Source organism: Sminthopsis crassicaudata, chromosome 3 (genome assembly GCF_048593235.1).
Source record: "Sminthopsis crassicaudata isolate SCR6 chromosome 3, ASM4859323v1, whole genome shotgun sequence".
NCBI classification, from domain to species: Eukaryota; Metazoa; Chordata; class Mammalia; order Dasyuromorphia; family Dasyuridae; genus Sminthopsis; species Sminthopsis crassicaudata.
In genome coordinates this window covers 25730390-25746418 of record NC_133619.1, presented here as the reverse complement: position 1 = coordinate 25746418, position 16029 = coordinate 25730390, and the positions used below count along the sequence as shown (strand labels likewise).

Sequence of the window (16029 nt, the reverse complement as noted above, 5' to 3'; positions counted from 1 at the left end):
GTTTTTGAAATGAATTGAAATAAAGCCCCTTGTGGATGAGAACATCCCCAATAAAATTCAAAAATAAAGCAGTTGGCCAAGTATTTGCTGGGAGCCCTCCCATTTAGGCAGGGGTTTTAAGTCATAAAACACAGTTTCTGCTGTCAGGGAGCTTACTCTCTCTTAGTAGTATTTCCATTGCCACCCCTAGCTCTATGTCTGTAAGCTTTACAAAACATTTCATCCACGCATTTGGTGATTTCCTTTGGTCAGAATGATAATTCTGGTTTGACAACACACCTGGTGGCTCCTCGCCTCCCTCTTGCCCTCCAAATTTACACCGCAATGATACAACATGGAAACGGGCCACAATAGTTCCCTTTACGGACAGCTCTGCGCTGCTCTTATTTAGCATGGACAGCCAAGAGCAACTTCACTAAGACATTTCAAGAGCGGAAAACCCAGTGGGCAGTGCAGCAGGACACCAGTGAAGTCTCCAAGGTAAAGGATGGCAGGCGAGATGAATAGCTGCATTTCCAGGCTGCATTGATTGTGACACAGTGAAGCTTTTTTAGCAGCTCTGCTGTGAACCTCAACACAGAACGCAGGTATAGGAGGAGCTCAGCACAGGCCATTTTTCTCTGTGTGAGTGAAAGAAATAACCGGGCTAGCTCTGCTATTTGAGGGTTGCTGAAAATATTCAAAAGGTTCCAAAATCTCGGCACAAGAGGGTTCCTAGTTTTTTCCCCAAAGTACCACATAAGCCCCTTAAGAAGTAAATGACCCTCCTGCTTCCTCAATTAACAAAGCCACGTAGAAGCTGAGAAACCTATTTAGATTTCCTATAGTGATTTCCCCATTGAACTGGATTCCAGATGACAAACCTGCCGATAGGGGAAAGCAGCAAAGGGAAAAAAAAGGGGGGGGGGGTTTGGAAGTAGAGGTGTGCCCTGTCTGGCTTCAAATAAACTGCCTTTTAAATACCAAGATGGAGCATAATGCTTTCACAGTGCCCAACCCAGCATTAGATGCTCTTAACAAAAATGATCTCGGCTGTTTCTTTGTCCATCCTGCATGTGTTTTCTCTCCAGAGAGCTGCTCTCTGTCTGTGGGAATTCTAAAGGTACCTAAAACTTGGCAGGCATATGACTGAAGCCCTGAAGAGCCAAATCGGGGCTTTCTGCTTGTTCCTGGTGGTGTGGGATTAGTTGGAAGCAATACTATAGAAAGGGTACAGATTGCCCCCCTCTGTCCTGCCCCAATCTCTCACTTATCTTCAATTTCTCCCTATCAGCTCCTTCTCTACTGCCTCTAAACATGCCCATATCTTCCCATTCCCCCAAACCTCCACTCAATCCTTTCATTTCCAACAACCATTATGTTTTATCTCTTCTGTTCTTTGTCACTAAACTCAAAAAGGCTACCTACAATAGGTGGCTCCACTTTCTGTCCTCTTACTCACTTCCTGACCTCTTGCAGCCCCGTTTTTGATCTTGTCCCAAACTGCTCTTTCCAAAGTTATGAATCATTTCTAATGATTTAGTTAGAAAATCTATTCTCATTCTGTAGTCTCTGAAAGTTGATTCTGTGTCTGTCTCTGTCTCTGTCTGTCTCTCTGTCTCTGTTTCTCTCAATTTTTGGAATTTTCTTTCTCCCTCTTGAACTACTTCACTTGGTGATCTCATCAGCTCTCATGGATTTAGTTATTATCTCTATGCTGATGATTCTCAAATCTACCTATCCTGCCCTAACCTCTCTGCTGTCCTCCAATCCAGGCATTTCCTGCTACCCTTCAGACACAGTTAATAGACATATTAAACTTAATGTGTCTAAACTGAACTCCTGCTTCCCCCAAACTCACTTCTTCTGTATGACTGTCAAGGAAAACACCATCATCTCAGTCGCTCAGGATCAACACAGGGTGTCATTCCCAACTGCTCTCTACCTCTCATCCCCATATCTAATCTGTTGCCATGACTTGTTGGTACCCTTATCACTTAATGCTTGAAATATTGCAGTAGCCTGCTGGTACCACAGGTTTGTCTGTCTCGGTCTCTCTACTCTCCAACCTCTCCTCCATTCAGCCTCTAGTGATTTTTCCTAAACCTTACCTCTGACCATTTTACCTCCTGCTCATCAAATTCCAGTGGTCCCTTTTAGGATATGAAGTATATCCTAAGACACTCTCTGGTTGTGCTGGGAGGTCACCCACTCAATCACAGTCCCTATCACAGAATCAAAAAAAATCATGTTTGACATCCAAAGCCTTCCATAATGTAACCTCTTCCACACCTTTCCAGTTTCTTCATGCTTTATCTTATCCTTCACCCTCACCCTCAAACCCAATATCTTTTTTTTGATCCAAGCCCATTGGCTTCCTTGTCATTTCTCAATGAAGACACTCCATTTCTCAGCTCTGGGGTTTTTCTAGCTGCTCTCATGCTTGGAAGGTTCTTTCTCCTCAATTCTAGAAGTTGGCTTCCTTCAAGTCCCAACTAAAATTAGATCTTCTTCAGGAAGCTTTTTCTAGTCGTATTAGTTCCAGGGGCTTCTTTCTCTTTATTTCCTGTGTATCCTTTGTAGAGTTTATACATATTTATTTGCTTCTCATCTCCTCCACTAGATGAACTTTTGAAGAAATTTTTCTTCTCTTTTTTGTTTGTTTCCAGAGCTTAGCATAGTACCTGACTCATTATAGGCATTCTAATAAATGTTTATTGACTGACTTACCATGCAGACATCCAGGCTCATCTTGATGCTGGCTCCAGCCAGGACAACACCTGTAGATTGTCTGATGCTGCAGGCTGTATACCTGTCTGTAGACAGTGTAGTAGCCAGTCCTAGAAAATAGAGCAACAGGGGGTTAGGGAAACATCATCTTCTTTCCCTAGTTTTAAATATAGTGGCCATATTAAATTCACAAGGCTGGAGCCTGATCTCCAGCAGGTTTTCATTATATATATACATATATATATATATGTGTGTGTGTGTATACATATGTATGTATATATATAAATATGTATGTATGTATATATATCATATATGTCATGTATTTCATATATATTATATGAAATATATTATAGAGAGAGATTTCATATATTATATATAGATTTCATATATATTATATGAAATATAAATGTATATATATATAATTTCATATATATGTATATGTATATATATATATGTGTGTGTGTGTGTGTGTGTATATATATATATATATATATATATATATATATATATATATATATATATATAATAAAGCCATCTTGACAAAAGAGTGTGGATTTGCTTCTCTTTTTGATGCCCTGAAAATTAATTCACCCAGAATTAACAAAGTGGGCTCCTTGATTCTACTCTCTCCCATTAGCAATGGGTAATGACCTTCCTTTTGAACTTCACTGAACAATTTGATTGGCAATTCTCTAGCATGCCTGGGGATTGGAGGAATTTCTGTTTGTGTCTTCTTTCCCACTAGACCATTGGTTCCACAGATATTATACTTAAAGCTTTTATCTCCCTTGGAGCACCAAACTGAAAGGTAGTCAACAAACATTTATTAAACACTGTTTCAGATATTGTTTTAAGCAAACAAAACTGCCTGCTCTCAAAGAGCTTACATTCCTCTGGGGGAGCCAGTATATAAATAAAAGGACATATATAGAATAGATGGAAAGCCACCTAAGAGGGAAAGGAAAGATAAGGAAATTGACATTCAGAACAGCTAAGGGACTCATCTAGAGTCATAGTTCCTAAAGAGCAAAGCCTGGATTTGAAGTCAGATCCTCTGAGTCCACGTCCTAAGTTCTCTCTATTATATAATGCTGCATATTCCCCCTAATTCATGGTATCATTAGGCACTCTAAGTCTTTAATTTGATGTTTTTTACTACTTACATCTTACTTATTAACTATCAACCCACATTTAAAGACCAATTAAGTCCTAATTCCTCCATCACTAATCCACAGCTTCCACACAGAAAGTTTTTTCTCCTTCCTTCCTCCAACTCTTCCCCCTCTCTTCTTCTCTTTCCCTCTCCCTTTCTCTCCCTCTCTCTTTCTCTCTTCCTTTATCTCCTCTTTTCTCCCTCTCCCCTTTCTCATTCACTCCCTCTCTTCTCTCTCTTCCTCCTCTTACTCTGTCTCTTGCTTATACTATTGCTCTCTTGTTATCTCTTCCTTTCTCTATCTTTCCCTCTCTCCCTCTTTCCTCCCTCTTTCCCTCCCTCTTCTTTCCCTTCTCCTTCTCCCACTCCCTCTATCCTCCTCTCTCTCCATGCCTTCTTCTTATTATTATTCTTATTCTTCTCCTTCTTCTTCTCCTTCTTCTCCTTCTTCTTCTTCTCCTTCTCTCTCTCTCTCTCTCTCTCTCTCTCTCTCTCTCTCTCTCTCTCTCTCTCTCTCTCTCTCTCTCTCTCTCTCTCTCTTCCTCCCTCTCCCTCCCTTCTTCTCTCCTCTTTTCCTCTGCTCTCTCCCTCTCTTTCTCCCTCTTTCCCACTCTTTGTCTCTCTCTCTCCCTCTCTTTTTCCTTCTCTCTTCTTCTAGCCCTTTCCCTCTCCCCTTTAGTCTCCCTCCCTCCTTTTCTCCTTCTCCCCCTCTCCCCTAATGTTTCCCTTTCTCTTTCCCTTTCTCTCTCTTCTTCCCCCCCACAATTTTTTCTCTGAACAAGTGTTAATTTCATATACTAATTTTTGAGTTGCTCCAAGTCAAGAAATATTACACTCTCTAAATAATTTAGGTTGTGGGTCACCCACAGGGAAATAGAGAGGTGTGTGATGGGCATGAAGAGGCTCTGACATATTGCCAAGGACATCTGTGCAATTAATTGGCATTAAGAATACCATCAAAGAGAATGGGGGATGGGCCAATCACATAGCAAGAGCAAAGGATAATAAGCGCCAGACAGTTCATGCTCTCCCTTGGTGTAGAAGTGATGCGTAATGTGCTAGAGGAAGGCCTCCAGCACCTCGGGCGGACCCCCAGAGGCTCACTTCTAGGGATTTCAGCTAGCAAAGGCACAGGATGGGAGGGCACAAATGGGTTTGTGATCTGGGCCACTGAAGAAAATACTTCTGCTGTTGAGGTCCCAGAGCTTTCTCAATATAACCCCACACAAGGGGAAAAAGCAGCCTCATGTAGCAGATAGAGCGCTGTCCTCCAAAGTCTGAAAGACCTAAGTTCGAATAGTGCTCCCTCGTTACATGCCAGCACGTATGACCCTGGGCAAAACTCTCCATGCCTCGCCAACACTCTAAGTCTATTAAGCCACATAACAATTGCCAATCTATCTTTGGAGAGAGAGTGTCCCAGAGCAATAAATAATAAGTCTGTTCTGGAAAATAGAAAAAGTCACGCACTTCTTTGTAGTTCAATTAAGACCTCCTGATCTCAGTTAGATCATGAGTTCCTAGAAGTCAGGAAGCATATTACGTTTTCTTTTTGTTTCACTCATTTCTTAGGATGGCACAGGGCACACAAGAAGTTTGTAGATCATTACAGAATGATTGAAGGAATGAGAGCACAAATCTCTAGCTGACATATTGAAGTATACTTTCCCATCTCTGAAAAATCATTGTGGTTATGTACCTCTGTGAACTCAACCTCCTATCACTAGTAAACAGTTAAAATGCTTAAAGGACTTGCAGAGGAATGCATATGAAATCCTTCCAAGAAGCAATCAAGAGAGCGGAGATATCAGAGGCTCACTACACGAGTCTAGGGGCTTACCAACCTGTGAAGTAAGGGGCAATGGAAAGAACATCAAGTTCAGAATCAGGTGCTTGGAGTTCAAGTCCCTTTTCTATCACAAGTGGCACAGATGGAGAGCTAGACGCAATCTCATACCATCTAATGACCTCATTTTACAGACGAGGAAACAAGCCCAGAGAGGGTGAGCCAAGATCCCAGAGATGATAAACGACATTTTTCTACTACAGTGTCTAAGTGACTTTAGATTTAACTTAGATACAATCTTTCTGGGTTTTACTTTCCTCCTGATGAAAAAAGGGGGCACTGAATTATATTACTTTTAAGGTCCCTTCAAGCTATAAACCTATGAGCCAAAATCATGTTGACTCAAAAGCTAAGGAATGATCAAAGGTTGTCTCCCTGAAGGCAACAATTAATTCAAACAATCTGCATGATAAAGAATAGCAGTGTCAAAGTATTTTCTGTTAGAAAATTGCATCTTTCTTTATATATTATCCTTCTTGAATTTCCTGCATAAAGATGGTAGAATGAATGGACATTTATTCAATGTTTACTATGAAACAGGCATTGTGCTAAGTATGAAAACAAAAATCCTTGCCCTCAAGTAGTTTATGTTCTAAAAAAAGAAAGACAACACATATAGAGAAAAGGTATTCATGAAAGGATTTTTTGGTTTGGCAAGTGACAGAGATGCTGAGTGGAAGTTAAATTGACTGACAAACTCTTTCTAAAAGCAATGTTTGCCCTATTTTAACTAATAGGACTAGAGTGAGATGTGGAAAGCAACAGGATTAGGCCAGTTGGTGACCATACTTTTCAAAAAGTCCCCAATTCATGCATGTATATACATACATACACACACACACACACACACACACACATATATATATATATATATGCATATATATATATATATACACATATGTGATAGTATATCTAATTATGCCATATATATAATTTCTTTGATAAGTTCCAAGTTATATTTAGACAAACACTTGTTCCTCCTCAATTGAAGTCTCCCGAATTCACACGTATCTGATTCATTTATATAGAATTCTAGGAAATGTTGGATCTCACAAATAAAAGAAGTCCTTGGATGCTTGATAAGAGCTATTGTGAACCTTTTTACAAAAATCTTTCTGAAGTCTTTACTCCTTAAAAGGGTGGGATATCATTTTTCAAAGGCGGGGAGCTTCTTGTATTTCTTCTTACGTGCCACAACCAAGTGACAGCTAGAGGTTCTAATAAAGTTCATGTCACTGCAGGCTTCATACTGGTGCAAAAATATCAAGGTGGGTCAGAAATTAATTGAAAGCTGTTGATTCCCTAAGGTTTCAAGTGGGTATCAACTTGGTACACTGACATGGCATTCCTTGTTTGTACTGCCGCCCCCGCCCCAGTCTACAGGCCTTAGTTAAATGTCTTTCTACAAGTTAGAAATGGTAGTTTTAAAACCTAAATTACCTAAGTTATTGGGTTATTAGCGAGACAAATAACCTAAGTATCACAGGAGCCTAAAGCAGTAAGCATATCCATGACATATCCAAACTATCCAGCCATTATCATAACAGACAAATCCCAAGACTGAAGCTGACAAGATCTTATGTATAATTATTCACAGATATAATTTTACTAAGAAACATTTTAAATAATACATTCAAAAACTAGTCCCTGTCAGAAAGGCCTGGAGAGATTTAGATGAACTGATGCTGAGTGAAATGAGCAGGACCAGGAGGTCATTATACACTTCAAAAATACTATATGAGGATCAATTCTGATGGACGTGGCCCTCTTCAACAATGAAATGAACCATATCAGAGCAGTAATGAACTGAACCAGCTACACCCAGTGGGAGAAGTCTGGGAGATGACTATGAACCACTACATAGAATTCTCAGTCCTCTATTTTTGTTCTCCTGCATTTTTGATTTCCTTCACAGGCTAATTGTATACTATTTCAAAGTCCGATTCTTTTTGTACAGCAAAACAACTATTTGGACATGTATACGTATATTGTATTTAATTTATACTTTAACATATTGAACAGGTATTGGTCAACCTGCCATCTGGGAGGGGAGAAGGAGAGGAAAAATTAGAACAAAAGATTTGGCAATTGTCAATGTTGTGAAATTACCCATGCATATATCTGGTAAATAAAAACTATGAAAAAAAAAAAAAAACAAAACAAAACAAAACAAAACAAAACAAAACAAAAAAAAAACCTAGTCCTTATTGAGTAAAAAAAAAAAAAAAAAAAAAACCTTAAATGCTGGGGGGGGGGGCAGGGGCGGAATGATCTATTACCTTCTTACATACTCCATGCACCATCTTGGTCCAGTACAGCCTTGCTTCCATAGCTTTACAGTACGAGTGAAGGGCTGGACACAGGGCTGAGGAAGGCCAATCATACCCAGAACATCTTCCTCACACACATTGGGCCTTGGAGAAAAAAAAGGAAACCAACACTAAGCTTATAAAACATACAACACAATTTCTCAAATACAAGAACAAGTTGAGAGCAACCAATTCCATTGTTTCCTTGTTGTAGAGAAAGACATAGGATTTATTTTAAAAAAAAATTCTGGATATTGCTAGATCATATTGATGACTCATACTAAGGTTGAAGTGTACTAAAACACCCATTATTTTTTCCCCAGATGGAGTGTTAATTAACCTTCATTTATCCTTTTTGAACCTACACAACTAGTGTTTAAAAAAATTAGAGGAGGCAGCTAAGTGGCATAGTAGATAGAGCACTAGCTCTAAAGTCAGGAAGACCCAAGTTCAAATTTGGTCTTAAACACTTAACACAACCTAGCTTGTGTGACTCTAGGCAAGTCGCTTAACCCCAATTGCCTTAGCCAAAAAAAAAAAAAAAGAAAGAAAAGAAAGACAGACAGAAAGACAGAAAGAAAGAAAGAAAGAAAGACAGATAGAAAGAAAGACAGACAGACAGACAGACAGAAAGAAAGAAAGAAAGAAAGAAAGAAAGAAAGAAAGAAAGAAAGAAAGAAAAAGAAGTATGACCTTACAATTTATCCCTTTCAAGTTTCACTTTCAGAAGGTTTAGCAAAGTGCTCTAATATGGCAAGACTTTTTTAGAACCTGATATTGTCTCCAATAAATTCACCATCTCTCCCAATTTGTGTCATCTATAGATTTGATTAGTTTGCCATGACTTTTTTAAAGTTAATGATCAAAATATTCAACAGTCCAAGGTCAAGTGCAGATGCCTAGGATACTGCATAGAAGACACATTTCTAAGCCGATATTGAAAAATTAATTATTATACTTTGAGTCTGGTCATTTGATCAATGCTAAGTGATTCCAACTTGCATGAACATATAGACATCTTGCTCAAAAGAACAGAAGGAGAATTATTGCCAAATGTTTTGCTCAGATCAAAATAAGTTCTAACTACAGCATTCCCCTGATCTACCTATCTAGCAATTCCATCAAAGCAAGAAAAGGAAGGAAAAGAAAGAAGGTTATTTCAGAACAACCTGTTTCCTAGAGATGTTTTACTGATGCTGTCATTACTCTTTTTTCTGGATGTTCACTAACCTCTTTAATAATACATCAATACCATAATGCAGAATTTTATAAGGAATCAAAGGCAAATGCACTGGCCTATAGCTCACGGTCCTTTCCATGCTACATAATTATTAAGATAGTCTTTTGAATGTGGCTGCAGTAACTTTTTATATCACCTGTTTTCTTTTGTGACTGACAGCCTCACCATGTAATTTATCTTCCAACACACTTTGAATTATGGAACTCTTATTTTAACTGAACTCTTTTTAACATAATTCAAATTCTTTATCTGTACATCATTGCAAAATTCAATTAAAAACAATCTCTTTACACCTATGTTTGAGGCATGATGCTAAGCACTGAGGATACAAAGGAAAAATCAAAATAATCCCTCCTCTCCAAGGGCTTAGAATTACTAAGAAAGAAAGTACAACCAGCCACTAGGAATCGGAAAAGGCTGCCTGAGTTAAAATTTGACAAAAGATAAGGATTCTGAAAGGGAAAACTGAGGAGGAGTTGCATTCTAGAAGCAGGAAAGGACCTGTGTGAATTGACAGAAGAAAGAGATGGCACAGAACATGAAGAATGCCTATTAGTTCAGTTTGAACCAAATGTAAAATTTCTGAAAGTAAAAAAAGGCTTAAAATACAAGACAAAAAAAGGAAATTCCATTACAAATAACTAAGAAACTCATCAAATAGAGTATTGCCTATCAATACTTATGGAATTACAATTTTTAAGTACTCTTTACAGAAATAAAACTGTAGAAAAGCAATGTTTTCAGCTCTGCTCCATTAGTCATCATCCTGGAAAACAAACCTTAAAATTTTTAAACCCTAAAATTTTAAATAAAACCTGGCAACTATGCCTGCAAGTACTAAAGCCCCAACTAGTGAAGTCAAAAAGTTCTTGCCACCAAAATCTTTGGATACTAAAAATGGTTGAACATCCAAACCTGATGTGATTTGATAAGTGGAAATGATATGTAACAAGGGGGCATTTCTTAATGACCAGAAAAACTTTCCATGTGAAAAATATTTGAAAAGCTTCCATATGTGTTATCTCCACCAGTAGAAGGTGAGCTCCTTGAGAATTGGGGCTACCTCATTTTTCTCTTTGTATCCCCAGCACTTAGCACAGTGATTTGCACATAGCAAGTACTTAATGAAGGTTTCATTCCTTTGTTCATCCATAGTGAAGAGTTTTAAATGTAGATAATTTTATATTTGATTCTGAGAGAAAATAGAGAACCACTGGAGTTTAATGAGTAAGGAGGTGACGTTATTAGACTTTTGCATTAAGAAAATTACTCTGGCAGCTGAGCAGAAAATGGATTGAGGTAAGCAAAGACCTGAAACACGGAGAACAATTATAGTTTTATTGTCCACGCAAAATGTAACAAGGAGCTGAACTAGTATAATAGCTTGATCAATGGGCAGAAGGGAATGCATATGAAGGATATTGTGAACAAAGTACAATGGGCAAGAGAAATGATATGTGGGCTGAGTGAGAGTGAATATAGGAGACTTCAAGTCAGTTTCCAATTAATAAATGGTCATAAAACATGAACAAATAGCTTTTAGAATTTAGAATGTTTGATGAATCAATAACCATATGAAAAATGCTCCAAACCAGTAATAGTAAGAGAAGTACAAATGCAAATAACTCTGAAGTTTCACCTCCAACCTATCAAATTGGCAAGATTATAAAGGGAAGTGAAAGGACCTGGTGATTAGAATATTGGACGTGGAATCAGGAAGACCTAAGTCCAAATCCTCCCTCATACATGTAATTAATGGGATTACTCTGGGCAAGGCATTTGGCTTCTGTTTGCCTCAGTTTTATCATATATAAAAGGAATATAACTATTATCATCTAATTCCCAGGATTCCAATTATAGGTTTTGTGTGTGTGTGTGTGTTTGTTTGTGTTGTGTGTATGTAAGAGAGAGAGAGACAGACAGACAGACAGAGACAGCGACAAAGACAGAGACAGAGAAGAGATTCCTAAAGTATTTTGAAATATTGAAATTCTATACAAGTTTATTATTACTAATATCATTATAAGAATTCAGAAATAGTCAGTGTTACAGACAATTTTTAAGAAGACAAGAATGTTAATACCCTGACCTGGAAAACAATTTGGAATGATGTGCATAAGTTAATGTTAAATTGTTCATACCTTTTGACCTAGTGACACCATTACTGGCCAAACACCCCTAAGGAGATCAGAGACAGAAGGAAATGTCCCATATGTGACAAAACATTTCTATCAGGTTTTTTTGGTTTGTTTTTGGGGAAGGGGAAAAAAAAACTGGAAACACAGTGGGTGCCAATTAATTAGGGAATGGTTGAATAATTTGTGATAGATGGGTTTCATGGAATATCATTATACCATAAGAAGCATATGCCATATGAAGCAGAGAGACATGACAATTTGGATAAAGAACACAGCAAAACCAAAAGAAAAAATAATATCTCTATATACACACATAAATATATATACAATATACTGCATTTTATATATATGTGTATACATACATATGTGTTTATACATAAACAAAAAAAAGTTAAAAGGGAAATTTTCATGAATCAGTAGGTCAAAGATTTAAATCGCTAAGGGCCTCAGAGTTTTAACTACTCTTTTTACAGATGAAAAAAAATGAAGTCCAAGAATATTAAGGGATTCAACTAGAGACTTACAGCTAATCTGTGTTAGGATTACTAGGTGAGAACTCAGGTTGTCTGGATAGTGACAAGGTGAGAATTCAGGTTGGACAATTACAAGGTGAGAACTCAGGTTGACTTGATAGAAGGAGCAAGCTCATTGGCTGAAGTGGTTCTTCCCAGAAGCCCTTGCATTATCCCACGCCCATTCTCTGGGAGGATAAGAGACAGCATTGGGCCCAGAGAGCAGATCAGCCTGGAGAAGGATAAGAGCTGGAGGAGATTCAGAGCCAGGATTCAAGAAGAAGACTCTGCATTGCATCAGGCTTGACGGGGCTCCCTGCAGGAAGGGAAGTCACTTCTCTGGACAAGAGTTAACAGCAACTGCCTGGAGACAACGGTTCGCTACAGGAAGAAGAATCTGTCTGAAAGATTTGAGTAGACACAGCATATCTCTTCCCAGAGAGCAATCTGGCAGCTTCTAGAGACGACAGCTCGCTACATTTGGCGCCCAACGTGGGGCATGATGGCAGCCGAGGTTACATCCTGGATTACATTCCTGGATGTAACCTCGGCTGCCATCATGCCCCACTTGGGGGGCTGAAGCTGGGCCCCATCTGTCATTTCCCTGGGTCAATCTACATTCGGAGGCCCAGTGGAGGCCCTTGTAACATTTTGGACATGGAGTTTTAGGTCTTCTCTCACCCTGAATTCTCACCTTGTCACTATCCAGACAACCTGAGTTCTCACCTAGTAATCCTAACATCTCTGAGTCAGCATCTGAAGCCAGATCTTTTCAACTCCAAGGCCAAATATGTATGTGTATATGTAAATACAGATGTTTATATGTATGTGAAAGTACATACACATACACATGTATACACATATGTGAATATACATGTGCCATGCTACCTGAGTAAGATGGCAGAGTCTGAATTGCAGAAATGATTCTCAAGGATTTTTAAGGCACATATTAATGGAACAGATTTTTTTAATAACTAAACTATAGAAATCCTTTGAAGAAATATATTTTGCTGATGTTTTTAGTTAATTTTTATATCATTATAATTTTCCAAACTATTTTGCCTCCTTCCTCTCTTCCCACAGAGCTCTCATATAACAAATAGTATTATTTTAAGAAAAAGAAATAAGTATACTGATCGATACATAAAACATATGAACATATATACAATGTATAACATTTGCAAAACTTCCATTGCTACTAATGGGTACAATGAGGATTATTTCTCATATCTTTTTTTTTTTTTTGAACCAAGCTTGTTCTTTGTAATTTTGAAATAATTTTTTTCTGAAGATCCTTTTTTTTATATTACTATACGATTATATATATTATTTTATTGGCTTGGCTTACTTCACTATGTAAAGTCTGTGAAGATCTTTCCAGATTTCTCTGCATTCTATCACATTTGTCATTTCCTATTGCATAGTAATATTCTATTACATTCATGTACAATTTCTTTAGCCATATTTCAAATTTTCAAATATTTTTTTATCATTGGAAGAAGTACTAGAATTACATTGGTGTATATAAATACTTTCTTATCACTGATCTCCTTCATATATCAGTCTAATAATAGAATCTCTGGGTCAAAGAGAATGGATATTTTTAGACACTTTATTTGCATAATTCCACATTACTTTCTGAAATGGTTGTACTGATTTGTATCCCAAAAAAAGCACTAATGTACGTCTCTTTCAACAATCTTCCAAACATTGATTCTTTCCTTCTTTTGTCATCTTTACTAACTTGCAATGTAAGAGGTTTGAATTCACATTTCTTCTATTATGTCTAATTTGCAGCATTTTTCTTATGATAAAATTCTGAAGGTCATTAATATGATGTGTTTGTATTTTATCCTAGAGACAATGCAAAGCCAGTGAAAAATTTAAGTCTAGAAATGGTGATCAGGACTGTCCTTTAAAAAAAGCTGTTTTAGTAGCTTGGTGCAAAATAAATTGGAGAGGATCTAGAAGAGAAGTCAGCCTGGATATGCCTTTCTATGAAGATACTGAGGCACAAGGAGAGAAAACAGTGTATAGAAGAATGAAATATTAATTTCCTTGTAGTCTTTGTATTCCATTCTTAGAAGAATAATCCATTTCTGGAAAAACTCAAAAAGCATTCTAGCAATCTAAGGAGAACCAGCAATCAACGAATAACACTAATGATAGCTGTTATTCAGTCACTTTTGACTCTTCCTGACTCCCTGGACCACAGCACATCAGTACTATTTATGGGGTTTTCTTATTAAAGGTATGGAAGTGGTTTGCCATTTCTTTCTCTAGTGACTACTAGAGTGGTTTGCCATTTCCTTCTCCAGTGACTGCTAGAGAGAGTGGTTTGCCATTTCCGTTTCCAGTATCTACTAGAGTGGCTTGCCAATTCCTTCTCCAGTGACCTTCTCCACTGGTGACAATAGATAGCACCAATACAAACACAGTGGGCATCAAAGGAATCACATTATTGTGCTCCTTCTAGATGGCTAGTTTCTAATCCTGATTTGGGGGAGTGTACTTTTCTGGGTACTAGAGTAGAACATTCCATCTCAGGAAATCTTAATTGACTTTTAGAATTCTAAGTATTCTCTTATGGAGTCAGATTTCACATACAAACAATTTTTGATGAGGCAGTTCTTGACTTTAGGTTAATTCCTATCCTACAAATACTCTCTGGTGTCATATTACCTTTAATTCATAAGTCCGAGATACTAGATAGCAACACAAATATTTTCTAATCTGTTTTATGAGTGTTTCAGACCCATAAAGAAGCGAGTGAGATAGCATACTACTTTCCCACTGTTTAATTTCGAACCAATAGTCTTAGAAAAGAGAGTCAACTTTCTTCAGGTTGAAGTCAGCACAGATATTCTCTTCCTTTTAGGGACTCTCCAAATTCTTCTTATTCATGTTATATGTGAAATGAGCCTCTAAAAAAAGTCTCCAATAAAGTAGGAGGACTGCCTAGTCCCACTTCTTTGCCCACAATGGAGCCTCTGACCCAGAAAGATTATAGGATCATAAACCTAGGGAGACCTCAGAGATCATCTAGTTTAACATCATAATTTTAAAGAGAAGGAAACTGAAGCTCAGGAGGCTAAGCAACTTTCCCATAATTATGTAAGGATTAAGTGGCAGAAGCTGAATTTGAATCCAGGTTCTCTCAAGGCAGAGCTCTTAACATTGTATATACAGTGCATACACCATGCTTCCTCTACTCAGTCCTGTACCATCATGAGTCATTATGCCATATAGAATCAGAATGAGTGCATTCTACTATTCAAAGTGATCATGGGATTTGGGGCTGCAAAAATCACATGTAGATTTTAAGCTGGAAGGGACCTTAGATATCCTGGAGACATAAGAGAGATCTTTAGTTTAACTCCTTCCCTTGATTTTAAAGATTAGGATTCTAAAGACTAAAATAATGAGGCAGATTGCTTGTGGTAGCACAGCTTATACTCTAAGTAACAAAGCAGGAATTCAAACTCAACCCTTGATAATGGATTAGAGGAAGAGGATCTGGATTCAAATTACAGCTTTGGCAATGGCTACCTTTCTGACTTTTCTCTCCTCTGTGAAAATGAGACAGTCAGACTGGATGCCTCTGGAGTGTTTTTCATCTCTTTTGAATCTCCTAAATTCACCTTCCTCCTAGGGCCTCTTTTTAAAATTAATTTATTTTTAATTTATGAAATAGAAAACAAAATACTCAATTTCTTCATCTATATAATGAGTAGGTGAAAGGTGTCCAACTCAAAGACACCGGCCACATGTGACCCACTCAAATCTCCATAGGGATCCAAACCAGATTGAAATGGAAAATGTTTAACCAAAATAAAGAAAAATATAATAAAATATCAATAATGTTAATTTGTGGTTTTCTAAGTCAATGGGGCAGCCCACAGAAGTCTGATACGGCAAGGACCAGACTGATTCCTGAGATCATTTTCTTCTAGATGTCTGACTCTATAATTCTCACTAACCTCCCCCTCCTTTTGTCCTCAGGTGCTTTACTTTTCTAATGAACAGGTAGAACTAGATGCCCTTTGAGGTCCCTTTCTAGGATGCCCAATTCAATATTCTTTCAGCATCACCTCCCAGGTGCCTCACAAACAATGTCATTCC

The 16029-nt window shown here is 37.8% G+C and overlaps 1 protein-coding gene across 1 annotated transcript in view; it reads right to left on the bottom strand.

The window, feature by feature from the left end:
• Window positions 1–16029, bottom strand: part of LOC141561847 (uncharacterized) — an 80943-nt gene that overhangs the window by 12555 nt on the left and 52359 nt on the right. Inside the window, exons 4-5 of the mRNA XM_074301948.1 lie at window positions 7988–8122; window positions 2710–2819 (exon numbers count right to left, since the gene is read on the bottom strand). Of these exons, the coding sequence (XP_074158049.1) occupies window positions 2710–2819; window positions 7988–8122 (245 nt within the window). The remainder of the gene's footprint in view (window positions 1–2709; window positions 2820–7987; window positions 8123–16029) is intronic.